Below are 20,769 nucleotides of genomic sequence, written 5' to 3'. Positions count from 1 at the left end.
TTTCTAATTGCGATGAAGTTTTCACTGACCAGGTATGTTTAGTGGTTCTTGGTAACATAGGGTATTCATAGAGATCCCAATTCCTAAACGCTAAGCTTATAGCTCTATCTTTTTCCAAATATCTAAGCAAGTTGACTCTTTCCCGATCTGATACTTTTATATGCGGTACTCTCCATACTATTTTATTTATGCTAATATCTTCTAACACTTCATTGGTATTTAATTTTACAGCATTTAGGTTCGTATTGCTACGTAGTAGTATCAACTCATGCTTACAATTCATTATGATTTTATTGTAATCCTCTGCAAAACCAAGTACTTTATTCAATGGTATACAAACAGAAAAAAAACCTGTTGTATTTTTTATTCCATTAGTGTCCCATCCCCACAAACGAGACATTTTTGTTTCATTTTCATTCATCGATATCAAAGATTTTATAGTGGTTGTTATACCGGCATTTTTTATTCTATCTACTTCTACACCGTTTAATTCATAACGAATGTCTTGAAATAGATACAAAATTGCATTGTTTACAAACTCTACAACACTAACTCTTTCTTTTTTGTCTCCGTTTGGTCGATACACTTTTACTGAACCTTCTATGTATATTGTACTCGCTGAAGGCAATACGTAAAGGTCTTGTTGATTAATAGGAATACGAATTTCATCATTTGTGTTAAAACTGTTTATGTAAGGTTTATACGAATGAACTTGATAGCTTTCGATACTATTATCTTGCGCGATAGGATCTATGATGTTTAACATATTCATTTTAGAAGTTTAAGGTATTTTAAAAATTGCTTGTTTTCTTTCGTAAGCTTTTTCTTTTTAGTAGGTACTTTCTGCTGCACTGTAGGTGTTGTACTGACATCGTTACTTTTGGGTTCCAATCTTTTATTTATGAAATCTAGCATTTTCGCCTTAAATGTAAATATAAGTGCAGTTGTTCGTTTCGTAAATTTAACAAATTATTATTTTCATCTAATATTCTTACATTAATTTCACTTACTGTATTTTGATTTACTGGAAAATATATTAAATTTTTCGGAATCTCTATGATCCGATACCCTGGTGGTACATTAGGTGCGAATTCATAAATTATATGGCTAGGTTTTCCATTTATATATGATCCGCTCACTATATCACATTCGATTCGAATGATGGTTGAAGGTAGAATGCTTACAGGGAAGAGAGATTCGTGTAATATATTTGCTTTAAGTATTTCACTTCCGAAACCCAATATTCTACCGATAGAACCAATTTTCTCAAAATGAATATCCTTAGAACAAAATATATTTGTGTTCAAAGTATTATTATTGCACGTTAACTTAAACGTACAATCTTTCAAATTATTTTTTAAATAGTCATTAATATCCGATAACTCATAAGATCCTTCGGGTATTTCTATTACTCCGTTATCACCATAAAAAAACTTATTATTGTTGTGGTCGATGTTAGGTATTGAGTTAAAGGTTGACAGAAAGATAAGTCCACATTCATATTCACCGTCAAGCTGAAGCGCTGGCGAATAATATGTTGATAACGCTGATTTACAACCAGTTACTGATAGTGTGAATGCCATCATATTAATGAGAAAATTTACTACTACATCTTATTTTAAATGCTTTATCCAGAATTTTTTTAGAAATTTAATACATAAATGACCACAATTAAATGGATTATTTTTTTGATAGTTTATGTAATTATAGTAAATATCAGTTTTTGTTGTTAAGTATTTAATCAGTTCAATTGGTGGTTTTAAATCTCCATAGCTATCAAAGTATTCACAATAGTTATTTATTTTGCAATAGGCTACCCAATGAGTTCCAGGATTCTCTGAACTGTCTAAATTTAAAATAGCACACTCAATGTTTTTGGACTTTGTCGGCAAAGTGTTTCTCATGTAAACACCTCGAAAGTATGGTATGTCATGAGTAAATTTTACTATATCAATATTTGTAAGTGCTCGCCTGGGTAACCTAGTAATTAGTTTTTTGAAGAACGCACACATAATCCTTTCCCCTTCTTGTATGGTTTAATGTATAAACCTTTACCTATAGCTGTAGATTCCATCATTTTGTTGTGCCGCTCAGATTCAGCAAGATTTTTTTGAGCTGACTTATAATCACTGACTGCTTTGGCTATTCCACCAATACCTCCAGCTAAAGAGCCTAATGCGGATAGACCAGCGAAGATAGGAATTAGTGGAAGTATGCCTCCTGTTTTCGGAATAGGAATAATTCTTGGAAGTTTTATGTTATTATTTTTATGAAATATTTTTTTTGCTGCTAAATATGCAAACTGTATAGCTTCTTTGTTATTACTTGGTTTAATTTTTTTCATAAGCGATTTTAACTTTCCTATTGAGGCCTTAAATGACTTAATACCAGATCCAGTTTTTAGTTTTGCTTTCATAACTTTGTTAACCAACCACGATGCAACCCTTTCACCTCTACTCGCATCTAATGATTTCAATCGGCGTTTTGCCATATTCTTTAACTCTAAGTCAGCCTTATGACGGTCTTCTAAATTAGAGTTCTTAGAATAAGCTATATCGTGTTGCATGCACGCACTGTCTAAAGGATTAATTCCTTTATCACCTCTATTCAATCGTTCTTGCAAGCGAGTGCCAGGACCACAGTAGTTGTACCCCGGTAAATGTAACTCAATTGGTAAATGATTGATGAAAGTATTTATTAGTCCTCTTCCTTTCATAACTAAGTAGATAATGAATAAAAGATAGGATAAACGTTTATTATATGCTTTATTTTTTAACAATATCAGTTTTATCAATCCAGCTGTTTTCTTTTTGACTTAGACCAAGCCATTTAACTAATAACTTATTGCCGCGCTTTCTTATAACCTTTTCCACCAAATAAATTTGAGGACACTTAGTTTTTTGAAGTTCTTGTTCATAAAAACATCCTTTTATTGGAATACTATGTTGGTCTTTAATATGATAGGTGATAGGGACACTCTTGTTTACTTTAAAAATGGTAAACAACTCAGTTGACCAATTTGGTGTATAGCCTTTTTTAAAATCCCCTTTGTACTTGCTGATCCGAACGATATCACCTACGTGAAACTTTATTTTCTTTGATGTTGTAGAATTTTGAGATTTTTGTATATTCTTTGCAACAATTGATTCATTTGTTGAATTAATTGCAGATGGATTGAATTTAGTGGTACGGTGTACAGTATTATTATATTTATCAACTAAATCATACAATGGCAATCCAACCCACTTGTAGTTTCCAACCAAACTAAAATGTTTGAACATCTTTCCTTTTAAAGTTCTTATTAATCTTTCAACAATTGAAGCTTTTTTTGTGGAGTATGTTGAATAATGATTTATTTTATATTTATTCATAAGTTTTTGAAAAATATCATTATAAAATTCAGTGCCCATATCAGTTTGTAAATTTTTAGGTCTACGACCTATTTTTAAAATCTTTTCAAAAGCGAGACACACTTCAGTTTTTGTTTTAGTCTTTAATGGAGCTACCCATGCATATTTTGAAAAAGCATCGATAACAACTAAAATGAACTTATAGCCCTTGTTAACTTTCTGATATTTTTGTATGTCTATCAAATCAGATTGCCATAAATCATCAATACCCTTTATAATTACTGATCGACGAGGAAAATTCCTTCTAGCTCCTTTATGGATTTCATCAACAACATTTTGTTTGCTCATAGTGTCCTTGTATTATCTCTCAGTGCCACAATGTGATCTTTTATCATATTACTGACATCTGTACTCGAGCACTTATCACCTAACTGTTTCTGTAACTGTTGTATTTGCGCCTTTATACTTTTAAGTTCAGTAAGACAATTATGCTTTTTGCAAAATAGTTTATTGTTTTGGTCAACGTATTCTTTATTTACAGCTTCATCTGCAGCCACCGCTAATTGTAATCCTTTCAATCTACTTTGTCTCAAATCATAATCACCAGATTCATTTTGAACTAGCACTTTATTTGAAAGAGTGAATTCAAATGAGTCCATCGCACGCAACCTTTTATGAACGTGATGACCAAATTTATCAATATTCATATTGCAATCAAACGAAGGTTAGGGATGAAATAAAAAAATATATAGTTTACATTTGTATTTATTCAATTTAATGCTCCACATTCTTTTAGTTCTTCTAAGATAGAAATGATTTCATTGTCCAATCCAGTGTTACCAGCATCTTTCGAAGCTATTAATAATTTCAATCTCTCAACTAATTCATTTGGATCGTCCCAATAAACATAGTCAATTTTTGGATTAACTTTTTTTAACAATGGTAATCCTTTTCCTTTAGTAGTCTTAACAGAACTTACTGTTTTATATTGAGAGAATAACGGTTTTATAATATGTAAGTACTTAAAACCCCTGCTGCTCATTATTTGTTGATCGGGCTCAAACCCACGCCGGTGAGCATTTGTGTTTATTAATATAGACTTGTAGTTTTGTTTATCATTTTCAGTAACTATGCTTAAATCGGGCTCTTTTTTGTACAGTAATTCAACAAGTCCAGATGTTTTTTCGTACACATGACCCGCAATTTTGATTTTATTATCAAAATCTGAAACAAGTGACGTTCCCACCATTGGCTTACCTTTTACTAATCTAATTCCAAAGGGCACATCTTTAAAGATTTCTGATGATAATGACCATGAAGATACAGAATTTTTATTCGGAGTTGAACGAGCATCGGAAAGCGTTTCGAAAAATATATCATCTTTCGAATTTTGTGGAAATTCCAATTCACTTTGAGTACCATCATCAATTTCATTCCATGCCTCTTGGGATGTGTTAATTGGAGATACACTCGGGTCAGATAATTTTCTTTTTCGCGTAGGAGTCAATTCCTGATCTAAATTGACTTTTCCGCTATTAAAATATTCCGAGTTAGCTTCTTCATTTTCTCCAGCACCGCCAATATGAGTACTAGACAGTAGCTTAAGTGGATCCGTCACTGGTTTAAACATTGTTTCTAATGCTAATTCAGAATCAAGTTTATTATTTTTCATATTCTTGACCTTCTGTTTAACGGCTTCAGCAGATTTAATTATTTGCTGTTTTATAGATTTTTCACTCATTTTAACAAATTTCACAACTTCTCACACTAAAAGAATATATTAAAATGTTTATATGTGAAAGGCTTAATTTATTTATATCAATTGTCGAAACGAACGAAAGTGTCAAATTTCATTCTATAGCATCCATTGTTTTTATGACAGTCTTTGTTTATAACTAAATAGTTATATGTGTCTTTCCAAATTTGTGAACACATTTCGCGGAATTGGAGCCATGTCATATCACTGTTTACGTGTTCATCATACACGTGACGTAAATTGATGTCATCTTGTTTAAATACGATGAGCATATTAGCATTATCACGAATCAGCTGTTTTGGAATTTTGCTATACGTTTGGTTCAAATAAAAACAATCTATATTTTTGTGCCTGCCCATAGCAAAGTAATCACGAATATTATTTTGATTTTCACACGCAACATCATCAAAAATTATAACTGAATTTGGCGAAGCATTATCAGGACTTAAAACTTCTTCGTTATCACGGTATTTAAAGTAGCTTACACCAGGGACCAGACTTAATACTTTTTCTAAAAATAGGTACTTTGGTTGATGCAACGTTTTTGAGTAAACATAAATATTATGAAAATTTAATCCGTTAGGATGTAAAATCAGGCCAACAACTACATTTGTCTTTCCACAGTTTGATGGTCCACAAACTAAACAACGAATAGTCGTAGGCAGAAGTTTACCATGACGAAGTGGTAATTTGTCAGAACCGAAATCGATTTTTGTAAGATGTAATGTACTAGATTGTTTAACAAATTTCATTTTGCACAAAGTGTTAACAGTAGCGTTTCTTATGGTATAATGTTGAAAGCGTAACCCATCATCACTATTTATCTAATGAAGTTTGTTTTAGGAACACCAAACACAAAAAATAAATTATTGGGCATTCTACTCAACGAAATCAGCCAGGCGGAGGGCGACCGCAGGGAGCCCCGAACGGAGTGAGGCCTGGCTGATTTCGGTGGAGTAGAATGCCCAATAATTTACTACTATTACCTATACCTACATCGGTAGAAAATTATTATTCTTATTTAAATTAATTCAACATCAGTGATTTTATATTTCTTATTGGCTTTTTATATGTATTATGTCGCCTAGAGAAATGGTCATCTGAATAGATAGGTACACGGCAAATCAGTCAATCCAAATGGGAAGCCGATGGGAATCACGTTGTATGGACCCTTCGCCCGTGAAACTACATATAATAGTTATTATTTTCTAATATTATTTAACATATTGATAACAATGGTTAGTTTTGATTGTTCGGATTGCGGTGAAACTTACACTACTTACACACTGGTTTTTTATTAGTTCGCATTCAATATGAGGAAAATCATGCCAAGGTCTTACCGATCGATGTGCCATTGTTAGGTGTGTGTGTGAATAACAAACTTCGAGCCAACATTATTATAATCATTATAAAGAAATATATTTTTATGTGATTCATTGGCTTATAATTATGCAGGTATCTCTGTTAGCATAATTCTATTAGAGGCTTCATTTTCTCTTCAAAATAATATAAATTATTCATTACTCGTCTACAGCTGCACTTAGGAATTCCTGGAAATAGTGTATGAAATTCAATTCAAAATGAAACACTGGTTACAGACAGTATCGTTTAATAATATGAACTACTATCACATGCTTCTTCGAATTAAATCTTTAATTGCATCTTAAAATCCAAGACCAAGACCAGCACAACTATTGCTGATTATTTCATTCATTCTTTGTCATACTGGCTCTTTGGCCCGTTTCTCACTTGGGTAAATTTAACTTAGACTGAAATTAAAACCTACTCAACAACAATTATGCCAATCACAGCGCAGCATTCCATACTTCTGCTCTTGAAGTTCTCAGGAGTACAACTGATAGAATTCTTACCTTTTCTTCTACTATTTCTGTTGTTTGGTGGGTTTATCACCATGTTTTTGACTATGTGCAGTTTAAAGTGGTGCCTAAAGTTTAAAACTAACAAATATTCAGATGTTAGGTGATAAGTCTGTTTGGGGTAGCTTCAAAATAATAAGTCTAATATAATCAAAGAAGTCTACATGATATGTACGATAATACAATGTTCACTAAGTCTACTATAGTATAAAACCTTTATCGCACGTTAATGTCATATTATTATAGGTAAAGTATGTTTTTTAATACATAATATATTACCCATATACTACTTCTAAGTTTGTGTTGTATAGGCGACAATATAAATTAACAACAACATTTAGTCAAAATACAATGAGAGTATTTTTTTTAATCAGTAACAGACTGTAACTTGGTACTCGTAAGTACCTACATAATATTATGTAGTAAAAATATCCCATGTCAGTATTATAATAAGTCAATGCCCATGTCTATTTTAATGTAAGTATATGTAATACTTAGAATCAATCGAGACAATTTGAATCGAATATTTTACTCTTTATAACTCTTTCCAATATTCTATTTATGTTTAGGGTGGTCTTTAGATGACTGCACCTAGTTCTATTCTTCTATTTGTCTTTCTTTTCATTCATATAATAATTGAGATAGCTCAACAATAATGTAGCAATTACTTTACAATCACATAGTTTTATTTTATCCGTGAAGGTTTCAAGATGCTATACAACCTGATGCATTCATAGGGTTCCAGTGGGGGAATCTGTGCATCATTTTCATTATATTGGGACCAGGCGGTGATGTCTGACCCTGAAGTTGGCACATACCCATTATTTCGTAATCCTGAACCAAAACCCCTACTTTCGTTAAAGTATCCAATAGAGTTTTAACATTTTCAATTTGCTGTTCATCCAGCTCATCAATATTATAATCTCCTATGAACATTATACTGATAATCCTGCTGTTGCAACATCCGACCATGGCACCAACAATATTGGCTCCTCGGCCTTCAAACACGAGTCCTGACCCCCCAACCAGGAAGTTGGGTCCTATGTCTAGAAAGTCTCTTCTTAGATGTTGTTGCTGTATGTTCAACACGTGTTCGATGCACTGGCGCTTGTACGTGCACTTGGTCTCGGCGGAGTGGCCGAACACGACCAGTCGCACAGGAATGTTCAAGTGGGTCATCGTGTACGGCTGCATCGCCTGCCAGTCTCCTCGCCGAAGGTACCAGAAGACATTCAAACCTAAAACAAATACTCGTGAAAATTTCGGATGTGTTAAGATAAAATTATATCATACCAGCGGATTTTACACGGGTTTGTTATCGACGTTGATAAACAACGTTAAGATTTATGGTGCATTGCGATAATGTGACGTTTATCTACGACGGTAACGAACCCGTGTAGCGGCAGCAAGCGATCCCACAGACGATGCACATGATTCGATCGGCATGAAGATTTTGTGGATACACGCTCCATGCCGCGCTATCGCATCGCATGGATCGTCTGATGTGGATTCGGCATTAGTCACGGTATTTACCAATATCAAGGCGTTTGATGCTCGGCGTGATGAAGTACATCAACAGGCCGCTGAGACAGCAGGCGACCAGGAGGGTCCAGCAGGTGAACACGGCCACGCTGGCGCGGCACCGGCGAGGCGCCCGCGACGACTCCAGGTCCAGGCCGAGAATACGGCCTGCAACACCAAACACTGCACTCACTATACACTTCTGTGGTAGATAGAAAAACGCGGACTCGAGTGGACGAGTGGTGTTACCGCGGCAATGGTCTGTTTTATCGGGTTTAACGCTGTATTAACTAGGTTTGATTGACATAATGTTAAACGTGTATATTTTTTGTTGTACTTCACAATAGCCGCAAACCCTTTAAAATATTTTCCATGAATTCTTCACCATCGTCGAACAAATACCGCAAGAGTAACGCATCGCAAAGTATTTGCAAGAAAATGTTAAGCATTTTATACCTGTAGAAGAATTTGAATAGGTACATATTGATCTATAAATCATACTTGTAGTTACATAAAAGACATACGAGCGTTCTTGTATGTTGCCATGTAGAAACAAATGATAGTTATTCCATTAGCATGGTTATGGCAAAATAATCTACATAAAAACAAAAGTTTCAGATTTCGTGCTGATGATAATCAGACAGATTCTGCCGTCGCTTCAGCTTTAAACAATTATTTGCTGTTAGTCAATTATACCTATACTTACTTAACATAAATAATACTATTCTAGGATGATGTAGACGATGCACTGGTACATATTGATATTAAGTAAGTTTTATACGCCAGCTCGCAATCGCAAGTAAATATAAGAAATATGTATATGAAAACTTCTCAAGAAACAGAAAATAACAGTGTTCATTGCAACATCAAATAAGTAGATACTTTAGGTACTAAGAATTCTAATGTAAACAAAGTAGATAAACCGGCCGGAGTTATCAGATCAAGAATACTAAAATAACGCGACGGGCATCGAGCAAGTCGATACACAGGTATACATGTAGTCGCCTGTAACTAACCTTTAACAACTTCATTGTTAGTGATGTGTTGCGTTACTGAGATGAACTTGGGTCCCACTTGCACTCTCGAGGACTTGGTCACCGTGAGCTGCTCCACGCGAGGGCATTGGCTGAACACTTCGGCAGGAAACACTGCAGGAGCACAGTCAGCCCTGTCCACAGCATTGTTTGATTGCACCAAGTTAAAGTCTCCTTTGTTTTCAGAATCTGGCATCGCAAACACTGACTCTATGTGAACACCAAACTACAACAAGATAAGTAGGTACCTTATACTAAGGCCAGTGGAAAGTATTTACATGCTAAGGTATCAGATGTTTTTTAGTTTACTATGTTGTTAACTTGACTCGAGTGACACAATGGTAAATGTGGGATTTCCACGTCGATCGGCGCGCGCGCGCGACTAGCGTCGTCTTTTGACAGTAATTGACTGATATGAACATAGCCACATAACAATTATTGCTAATGTCGTTGTCCGAACGATTCCTGATAATCTAGACAGATACCTACTTCAGTCTAAATCTAGGTTACGGCCCCAGAAAGTCCGCATGAATTTTGAGAATTCACCGATAGGAACTACTCGTAACTCACCTAATTTGTTATCAATGAACTAGAGTAACTAATCAAATCTTATATACTTAATACTCACATAATTTAATGATACCTACATCATAATTATTTTCTATGCATCCGGTCCACTTGATAAAAAAGTTGAACGTATCAATACGAAGCACAGACCTATAAGAAGGAATAAATGTACTTTCAAATTTTATTCGTCACGAATGAATTAAATCAAAATAATATATTTACCTATCCATGGACATTTTTATTCGTACTCGTACATAGTCATGACAACTAAGAACTCACAAAGGACCCTTGTTCGTATAACTGTTGTAGTACATATATGTTAGTACTATTAGTCTATTTAGTACCAGAAGTCTATGGTTAGTATCGTAGTCGCCCTGGGTACCTAACGGATGAACACGGAATAGGCAGGTCAGTTGGTACCTAGGTACTTTCTGTTATTTTATTGCTACTAAAATTCATCGTGAACGTGTAGTATACAAGTAGTAAACAAAGTCCATAATACCTATACTCGTATCATACGTTGGAGGTTTGTCACGTTTTGGACATTACATATTGTTTATACTTAAAGTTTTTCCAACTCAGGTGCCCATATAAATATGTTCTGTTTGTCCTACAGCGTGCCAAATGGTAAGTGGCATATGGTTGATACGAGTTCAATACTGGAGATGAAAAGATAGGTAAGAAAGTTTGCCGTGGGACACCTTGAATATAATGATATGAATTTGATTATGTATCTTTTTGTGTGATACTCATAAAATTAAAACTAGGATGCCATAAAATATTAATTCTAAAATTAAATTCAACAATTGAATCAGATCACTTTATTTAATCCTCGAAATATAAACATTCAAAGACAAAACAGTTTTAAAATTTATTTCAATTAAGTGATAAAGGCTTAATTTAATTATTTATAATATTACATAAATTTATTGATAGAAATAATGTGTTATGTCTAAAAATAGAACAATTTTATTTACCTATTTATAATTCTAAATATATTCATCACTTAAAATCAACACTAAACTCGTAATAAAATAAATTCTAGTAATTAAACATTTTTAATGATTATTATCACGTAGTTCTATTTGTATTACCAATTAGTACTAAGTACCTTGTCAAAGTATTACAATCGTAAAGGCACGTACACTAATGCACCTTTACGCAATATTACAATTAAAAATTTATGACACAGTTTCACCAAACCTAAGATATCACTTAGCTTGGGCAGACCTTGAGATTCTACGGCGTTCGGATGTACAGTAAAAGTATCAGATATTGAAAAAGAAATGAAATTATATATTCATCTAAAAGACCTAAAACACCCAATCCACCCTGCTCAAAATAAGTATCAGAAAACATAGTTAACAAATAGCAAATTACTGATTGATGATGGCTCCATGAACAGAGTGAATTAATAATTAAAAATACGTATCTTAAATCGAAATGGAATAATTAAAGTGATATTATATATAATTTATTTTGATCTACTTAAATAAAAATTAGTACATTTGGTACTCAGATGTCAGTGTGCAAATCAATCACGAGTAAATTTCCTCTTTTACAAATTATCTACATTTCAAAAGTCGTATCACAATGGTGGAACTACTGATTAAATCTTTGTATTGAGATATAAAATTATGACGACATTAAAATTAATTTAATAATTCTAGTGCTAGATCACAGACCATATAACCTAGACAGCGCTTGTGAAGGGATATGCATTCACATAGGCACCTATATTCTACGGGGCTGAAACGTGGACACTTACAGTGGGAATGGTTCACAAACTGAAAGTCACTCAGCGAGCTATGGAAAAAGCTATGAAAGATCCCATCCACAACGAGGTCATGTGACAGAGAACTAAAGGTAGCGTTAGGTATAGCTCGAATTAGTACCTAAGCTGGGCTGTTGGTCTGGTAGCGATGGTAGGTATTAAGAAATCATTACAAAATAGACCATGAAAAGAAAACTACCGTGCCCAGCTATCTTTAAGCAATTTGGTATTCATACTGAAGTTTGCTTGTGCGTAGTCTTGGTCATATGGTATGTGGGCTAGATTGACCAAAAGCAGAGAAGTATAATAGATAAAATATTTTATACATGTGACCCTGCTTCATAGATAATTCAATTTAATAAGAATGTGAACAGTAACTACAAAATACATAGGTACATGTACTTATATAAAATCATAGAAAATTATACCTTTGTAGACAATTAATTCATCTGAATGGAGTTACTAATTTAATTATGCTTCATGGTTGCCTTTGCCTACTGGTAATATACTCTCCAATACTACGAGAATAAGTGGGGTTTAGACATGTTATTCATTAATTTAATAGGTTTCCATACCATAAATACTGACACCTATGACCCTTGATTGGGTATGCAGAGAAGCATGCACGATTCAATATCTTACTGACTACATAAATAAACAAATAAGTACGCATTATTCACTTCACAGATATTCGGGTATAATTAGGCCCCTGAGAAGTTTTACTAAAAATCAAGTATCATAATAAATAAATTTAGTTTTAGGCTGTTAGGTATCTGAAAAGTTATCAAAAGACAATAACATTAATATAACCCGGCGATAGCATAAAATACTCGGTACTCAAATATAGATTTTTCACTTTACTACAAAAAATACTATACAAAAGTAACTACGATATCGATTAGAATTGTTTTGTAAAATTATACATAATTGAGATTTCCGAAATCACCGAACGTTAACGTTTAAAATATGCCTCATTCTGAAAGGCTGTAATCGCAATAAAAACCTGTCATCACGACTATTAAGTTAATCAAATAAAAATATTTTTTTGTATAAGTACAAATTATATTCTTTTTTATTTAATTTGTAACACAAAAAGATCAGATTGCAATACTGTAATGAGAACATTTTCAAGATAAAACATTGATAAAACAATACGTAAGTATATTATGTTTACACAAAAGGGCATTATCTTACTGGTAAAGAACATCCATAAACCGAAGAAGAATATAGTTAAAGCTTAAGCTTTATTAATAAGATTTTAATACACTCGAACGCGAATAGTATACCTACGTAGTTGGGTGTTTGTTTCAACAGCTAGCAACAGCGGGAACCGGACACTGCAGTATGACAATGCCCCGGTGTCTTATACCGGTAGACACGCAGGAAGCCAACCGTCCATAGGCACTAAACATTTGTACTTGCAAGTCATCTAATTAACATGCGCTTCGAAAACATTCTCGAAGCAAATCTTAACTAAAATTTATTCAATTTGTAACCGTACCTATGTTTGACGGTTTGATCTCTGTGTTTGTACCAACAGGATATTTATGGCAAATGATAGTTGAATTGTTAGGTCAGGCTGTTTGCGGCCGAGCGAGCGGCGGGGCTCTCTACAGATGCGTGATGATGATTTCGTCATCGATCTCATCCTTCTCGTCGTCTTCTTCGGGGGGCTGCTTGGCTGCCTCGGCGGCGATCGCCGGGTCCTCCGCGATGGCCTTGAGCCGGCGAGCCTGAAATTTCATGGAAAATATATTTAAATTTTCTGCTTATGTTTTCCGTCACGTGACCGATACTAAATGAGACTAATATTGATTCGGATGTTCCTTAAATTAAAATCAGAGCTAGATTACAGTTTATGTCCGTGTAGATAGATTTGGGAAGTGTGAGCCCCTTCGACACGACTCACAACTAACACGAATGCCGGGTGGTACGAATTCAAAGAAAACACCAGTATTAATTTTCACTATTCACCTCGAGTGTCTCTGGAGAATTTCACTGTTCGAGCTTTCTATTAGAACTGAACTGTTCGACTGTTACTATTAAACTGAACTTAATGTGCACCGGACACCTCGCTTTATATAGGCCGGCGAGCGATCTTCCCGAAAGTTCCAGAGATGCTCGAGGTCACACTATTTATTATTATTATTACTAAGAAGGAAGAAACATTCCATTCTTATCTAGTAACTATAAGTACCTAACTTAGCATCTAGAAAGTTCGCGGACGTTGTGGAACATTCCCTAGCTATTGTTCTAGAAGCTTCCAGACTATTGTAGATCTATTAAATCCATACTTATCCTTCTAGAACATTATCGAAACTTCAGGAAAGTGATTGAATGTTCCAGAACGTTCACGAATGATCTACTCGATCTCTCGATTGTCGCGAACATTACTCCCGCCGCAGCTCTTGTAGCTGAACTATCCGCGGTCGCGACATCTTCATCGAATGGCAGCTCCTCGGTCATCTCCATGGTAGGCGCCCGCAGGATTCATGACGTCTCGTTGCTGCTGAGAATCTCGCACATACTTCTCCATCCATCGTGCCCAATACTTGTCCGTTAATCTCTTGTCTATGAGATCCAGTCTTCTAACTGCCAAGTCACACTTGCTGTTGGACACTACTTTCCGCAGCAGTTCGTTCTCTCCCGCCGGTAATACCTTAATTTTATCCTCCAGTAACGGCAGCGCATGCCGATCTAACACACTATCTGTCGGACTATCTATTTTTTCGGAGAGACGAACCATTTTTATGACACTCACACTCATCTCACGATTCTCTAGACTACGATCTTTGATCGTGTCTATGGATGGTGTGAGTGATCCGACGACTACAGCTGGGGGCGGCAGTGTAGGACCCTCACTTTCAGCACTGACTGGCTCACTTGTCGATGTTACACTATTTTCAGGAGCCACTCTATTTCCCTGCAGCGGTTTGTTCCGCTGTGGCTCCCGCCGGTTTTCACCGGCGATTATGTCTTCCGCAGGTTCAGGCGGCACATGCACCTGGCAAACTGCGACTTCTTTCGCAGGTTCAGGCGGGAGAAGGCAGGGCAAGGCTTCCACCACAGGTTGGCTGACGACGACATTTCCCGCAGAATCAGGCGGGACTTGGCACATGGCGACGTTTTGCGATGCTCGTGCGAGTGTACTTCTCCGAACCGGTGCTTGTTTAAACTCTTCTTCTAGTGCGGCGACCTTGGCTTCAGCCAATTTAGCTTTTAATTCTTCTTCCTCAGCTTTAGCTTTAGCTGCAGCTAATGCCACCAGAGCGTCAGCATTAGCCATCTCTTTTTGTCGCTCAAGAAGTTCCAAGCGGGCTTGTAATTCTCTGCGACATGTTCGAGAATCAATGTGGCGCGATAAATTTGGTGGATGTGAAGTTCCGTTCTTCGACGATCTAGACTCGTAGACACTTCTTCTATTTGCTCCTCTTCCGAGTCCTTCTCTAGCGCGGCGACCTTGGCTGCAGCCAATTCAACATCAAGCATAGCTGCCTCCGTTTTAGCTATGGCCGCCTCTTTTCGTCGCTCGAGAAGTTCCAAGCGAGCCTGGGCCAATTCTCTTCGCCGTGCACGAGAAGCAGTGGAGCGCGACGAACATGGAAGACATGATCTTCCCTGATTTGTCGATGTTGACTCGACACTATCTAATACTATTGCAGCGCTGACTGCGGCGGCGGGGGCAACGGCAGTTGTGACACCGGCAACGACTATAGGGCAGGGTGGCAACAATGGAGGGGACAGCGTCTCCGTCGTCGGCTCTGACGGCGGTTGTGGACCTGGTGTACCTCCTGTGGTTGCACCCAATGCCGATGCGTACTCCGTTGCATCTACAGATCTCTTCGTGGAGACGGCAGATTTCACGTCCGTAGTCCTCTTCACTGCGTACGACTTCTGAGACCTCGTTACAGGCATCTTCTTTTCTTCCAATCCGGATGTACGAAGGACCATAAATGTAAGGTCACTTCACGAACTAATACGAATGCCGGCTCGACTATAACTATCCGGCTCGAAGGACCATAAATGTGAGCCCCTTCGACACGACTCACAACTAACACGAATGCCGGGTGGTACGAATTCAAAGAAAACACCAGTATTAATTTTCACTATTCACCTCGAGTGTCTCTGGAGAATTTCACTGTTCGAGCTTTCTATTAGAACTGAACTGTTCGACTGTTACTATTAAACTGAACTTAATGTGCACCGGACACCTCGCTTTATATAGGCCGGCGAGCGATCTTCCCGAAAGTTCCAGAGATGCTCGAGGTCACACTATTTATTATTATTATTACTAAGAAGGAAGAAACATTCCATTCTTATCTAGTAACTATAAGTACCTAACTTAGCATCTAGAAAGTTCGCGGACGTTGTGGAACATTCCCTAGCTATTGTTCTAGAAGCTTCCAGACTATTGTAGATCTATTAAATCCATACTTATCCTTCTAGAACATTATCGAAACTTCAGGAAAGTGATGGAATGTTCCAGAACGTTCACGAATGATCTACTCGATCTCTCGATTGTCGCGAACAGGAAGTCAGATTAGCTTCAGTCGCAGATGCTGGTAACACGTCACCCGAGGAGGCTCGTGGTAATCAAACCACACGCAGCAAGTCTATACGCTCAAGCTCCGCCTAGCGCCATCTAGCGAAATCAGTACTCAAACCCACCTTTCTCTTGTGCAGTATCTCGACGATGACGTATCCGACGACGCCGACGAGCAGCACCACCATCATGACGTAGAGCTTCATACGCGCGCACAGGTGCGTGGAGTATGCATACGCCACCACAAACCCGGCGCTCTCCCACAGGCGGAAGTTGGAGAATGCGGCCTCCTTGTTGCGACGGAATAGCACCCCGTACAACCCTGCCGAGTTGGGATGGTAAGTGTGAACTTGGAAGACTCAATGTTTTGAATCAGAAGCTGGAGGTGTTATTGAGCAAGATACGTGAACCAAACACTTATGTGCGTTGCATTTCTAATCTATAATGTACCTAGATAAGTACTGAGAAAAATCAGATGGAACTTCCATATATATTTTGGAATTAAAGGTTAAAGGAGATTCTTTTACATAAAAAACCACATTCTCTTTTGTATGCAACTCACCGTTAACCTGCGTCTGCCAGACGGCATCACCGACGCCCCACAGGCCAGAGATGATGAAGAAAGTGGTCGGCGACTCAGCGCTGGGCCTCCAGATGAGGAGCCAGACGATCAGCCCCAAGTGCAGGGCCGCCCCCATGACCAGGATGGGGAACCTTCCGATGTACTTCATGGCCGAACCGAAGAGAAGGGAGCAGAGCGCGTTCACCACGCCGAAGCAGATCATCACGTACCCGATCGATCTTATGCCGAGCGCGCAAGATACGTAGGCCTGGAAAGGTGTTAAAGACTTTTTAGATGCCGTGGAATGGAAAAACGTTGAATTGTCTGCATCAGAAAGAATACAGTTTTATTTAGAAACACAAAAGGTTGCAAAAGTGGTAAGTAATGTAAGTCTAAAGCCTCTCAGCTCGTCATTCTGAATAATTTTATGAATTGGATTTGTTGAGTTGCTCATGTTCATAATCTTATAGTGATTGACCAAAGCGAACGATTTCAGGAAGTTATCATCTTAAACCGTGTTACTTCATTTATTTCTTAGTAACTATGAAAATAATTGCTACGTTTCCATGTAGTTCAAGTACAGTTTTTACCTAGGTAATTGTCTTCATTAAATCTTATTAAGTATGAAGTTACTATGACTAGTAGTAGTAGAGTAACCGTACCCTTCCGCATTCGCAATTTCATAACATTAGTTATAATGACAAAAAAGTCAATGTATATGTGTATACCTACAGCAACCAGCATGAAATATACCTGCGTGTAATCAGCTCCAATGAAGGCTTGCTCCATTCCGATCCACAGTGTGATAGGAATTAGGAGTTGTTGGTTCGGTTTCTTGAGCTGATACGCCGTGGCCGAGAGCAGTTGAATACCTGACAGCTCCTTTGATGGATCTGTCTGTCTTTGTTTCTCTCCGTACCTAAGTAGGTACAACAAAAAAACTCAATATATTAACAATCCAAACAAACCCATCATCGTTTTGGAACAAAAACAGTGTGACGGTAAAAAAATCGAAGAAAAAACTCGTGGGGATTTCTCGAATCGTCGTCACATCCGGTCATCAGTCTCATTGTGAATTGTGATACTAATAAGGAAAATTGGTGCTAATTTAAATTTTGGATTCATTCAACTTGTTGAAAAACTTCCAAGTACCTACGTATAAAGACAATTTTGTTATTGTGATACCTAACTATTTCGATATTCCTTGGTTACATCTTTGTGCAATCTCTGACAGACATTTCATGTGAAAAAAATTATTGCTACAAAGTACCTTACATTGTACCTGAGTGAAGTTTATTTATTTTCTTAGTTATTCTTAGATACTTAAGTGCCTAATTGCTGCTGTTCACGGCAGGATAATTTTATTAATCAGAGGAAATTCTGTCTGAGTCTGATTCTGATTACGTATGATGTAGAGGGGGAAATTAGTAGTAGGTATCCGACATTCATTACATTACAGAAAGTTCTTGTTTTTTTTTATTTCGTAATTTTTATGAACATTATTATTCCACACCTTCATTAGCCTCCCCACAAAAACCTGTCAAGTTCATCCCGCCAATATTTTTATATTTTTAACCGACTTCAAAACAAGGAGGAGGTTCTCGATTCGTCGGGATCTTTTTTTTTCATTGCTTTTTGCCGCATATTTTTTAAACACCTTATATTAGGTATAAATAAGCAACATAAATAGATTATCTCACCTAGACAGCGGGTCAACCAGTAGCGCGACCATAAGCACAGCCACAAACACGCACGACAGATAGATGGCGCTGATCTCGTAGATCTCCTCATCCGGGGGCCGGTGGAGGTTCTGGTTGTCGTGATGGCCGCCGCCGATCATGCAGAAGTTGGCGCCACATGCCGGCACCGAGCTGCTGGAGTTGTCCTTGGCAGCGCCGCCGGCATGCACGCCCGATGAGAATACTGGTGAGGGTAAGTTAATGTTATTAGCGAGTTTGGGGGCAGTGTTTTGAATTTAAAAATATTCGATGGTTTGATATGTGATCTTTTATATGATGTGATAGGTACGAATTAACACACTACAAGATCAGATAAACCAAAAAAATACTCGACAAACTCACCTAAACTAGAAATAAGATTTCCCCAGAGCTCAGCCGTTTGCCAAGCGAGGAAGAAGAAGCCGAAGAACCGCACGATGATGCCATCGACCGCTTGGTCCGTGAGCTTGGCGTAGACGCTACCCGCCTGCGTGAGGTAGGTGGCCTTGGAGGCCCACATGGGCGCGGCACCCAGCCCCGCCACCACGCCGGCCGGCACCAGCGTGTAGAACGCGGGGTGGAACTGCGCCGCGATGTACGGCGCGTAGCACATCATGGACAGACACAGCGTCCACTTCACCGTCAGCCTCTTGATTAGGAACGTGGGCACGAAGATGCAGGAGACCACGAGGGCCGCATAGATGGAGCTGAGCGACACGGTGCCCAGCCCGTCGCGCGCGTTGATCGACGACTGCAGGTTGGCCGTGCCCTGGAACGCCGTAAACTGAACCATGAACGCGCAGCTTACTGCCGCCACGTTTTTTAATATTCTCCATTTTTCGTTTCTGGGTAGTTTGACTTTGCCTGTGGGGTAGGTTTCCTCCTCGGCTATGGGCGGCGGTTTGACGATGTCGCTGTTGAGGTCCAGGTCGTGTTGGTAGGCATCGTTCTTGTAGCCGGTCTTCACGGAGTACACGGTGTCCTTGTCGGGACGGTCGTCTTCACGCCCGCCACCTTGAGTAGCAGTCATGCCGTGGTTGCTCTTTCTCGCCCTGGAAATAAAGATACGCTGTATGTTAATACATTTTCCTTTAAGATTCACGTTTGACACGTGTGATTCATTTTATACTACGTACCGTAAATGTATAATTATATTTATATTCTAATTATATATATTCTACTAATTATGTACTCTATATACTGTTCTATAACTATAGCTTTCCTGAGCTGGAACCTTCTTGCATGTTTCCTTTTTGCTCGTAATAACTTGCTGCAAGCCTCAATGTTTTAACATCTGAGATATGTTTTTTTGTTTAATGGATCCCTGTGTTGGGCCATCTCATCTAACTATTTGTCTTTTAGGTAAGTATTATCTTGTATATAAATTCAAGTCATCACAGGTAAAACAAGCAATTGTTTTGTAAACTGTGAAAGAATGCGTCGTTTCAGGAATGATACTCTGGGATGTAAAAACGAACCATAAAGAGCTGTTAAGCAATCGGTACGTTTAATACAACGATATAGAGTTGTGATTAACATAGTAGTATCCAGAGTGACCCCCAGTGCTCAACGGAAGCGAGGTTATGTTCAAGAAGACAGAATTCGATTCGCAAATGTGTCGCTAAACGACAGCGGCTGAACACACAACAACTAATGGGCTATTGTGTCTTATGACAACTCTCTCATCGCCCTGGAAATAAATACGGGTTACGATAAAACCTGTGTTTATGATGTGACATAAGGAGGCCTTTGCCCAGCAGTGGGACACAAATCAGGCTATTTAAAAAAAGTATGATGTGATAGGCATAATATAATAATATTATGTGTTGACATCTAAAACATGGCAATATTGGCCATCCGACCCCAAACCAGGCAGAACCTGAAATATTGGTATCTGACAGCTGATATAATGTACCTCCGCAAATAGCTCTACTTCCACAACACTTTGTCTGCGGTCTTCTTCATCCAACCACTACCTACTTAGTTAGCTATACATATAAATAAACTAAAAAATATAAACTTAGGTACCTAAGAAACAATAATTTTTGCACCATATCTAGTTCACAA

General features: G+C 37.6%; 2 protein-coding genes across 5 annotated transcripts in view; both read right to left on the bottom strand.

Moving 5' to 3' along the window:
• Positions 1-9,964, bottom strand: part of LOC105388777 (peptidoglycan recognition protein) — a 52,152-nt gene extending 42,188 nt beyond the window's left edge. Inside the window, exons 1-3 of one of the 3 annotated variants that reach the window (XM_038121926.2) lie at positions 9,521-9,964; positions 8,517-8,687; positions 7,387-8,221 (exon numbers count right to left, since the gene is read on the bottom strand). In XM_038121926.2, the coding sequence (XP_037977854.2) occupies positions 7,689-8,221; positions 8,517-8,687; positions 9,521-9,734 (918 nt within the window). In that variant the 5' untranslated portion in view covers positions 9,735-9,964 and the 3' untranslated portion in view covers positions 7,387-7,688. Of the gene's footprint in view, positions 1-7,386; positions 8,222-8,516; positions 8,688-9,520 lie in introns of those variants that run through there. The other 2 variants (XM_011559745.3, XM_011559744.3) reach the window with 2 other exon arrangements.
• A 947-nt stretch (positions 9,965-10,911) lies between these two features.
• LOC105388774 (UNC93-like protein) overlaps positions 10,912-20,769 on the bottom strand; it is a 58,778-nt gene continuing 48,920 nt past the window's right edge. For both annotated transcript variants that reach the window (XM_011559743.3, XM_011559742.3), the window contains exons 3-8: positions 19,066-19,754; positions 18,685-18,907; positions 17,738-17,903; positions 16,985-17,252; positions 16,548-16,744; positions 10,912-13,612 (exon numbers count right to left, since the gene is read on the bottom strand). In XM_011559743.3, the coding sequence (XP_011558045.1) occupies positions 13,490-13,612; positions 16,548-16,744; positions 16,985-17,252; positions 17,738-17,903; positions 18,685-18,907; positions 19,066-19,732 (1,644 nt within the window). In that variant the 5' untranslated portion in view covers positions 19,733-19,754 and the 3' untranslated portion in view covers positions 10,912-13,489. The remainder of the gene's footprint in view (positions 13,613-16,547; positions 16,745-16,984; positions 17,253-17,737; positions 17,904-18,684; positions 18,908-19,065; positions 19,755-20,769) is intronic.

This window comes from Plutella xylostella, chromosome Z (genome assembly GCF_932276165.1).
Source record: "Plutella xylostella chromosome Z, ilPluXylo3.1, whole genome shotgun sequence".
Classification (NCBI taxonomy): domain Eukaryota; kingdom Metazoa; phylum Arthropoda; class Insecta; order Lepidoptera; family Plutellidae; genus Plutella; species Plutella xylostella.
The sequence above is the reverse complement of the archived record's forward strand: the minus strand, read 5'-3'. Positions and strand labels throughout refer to the sequence as shown.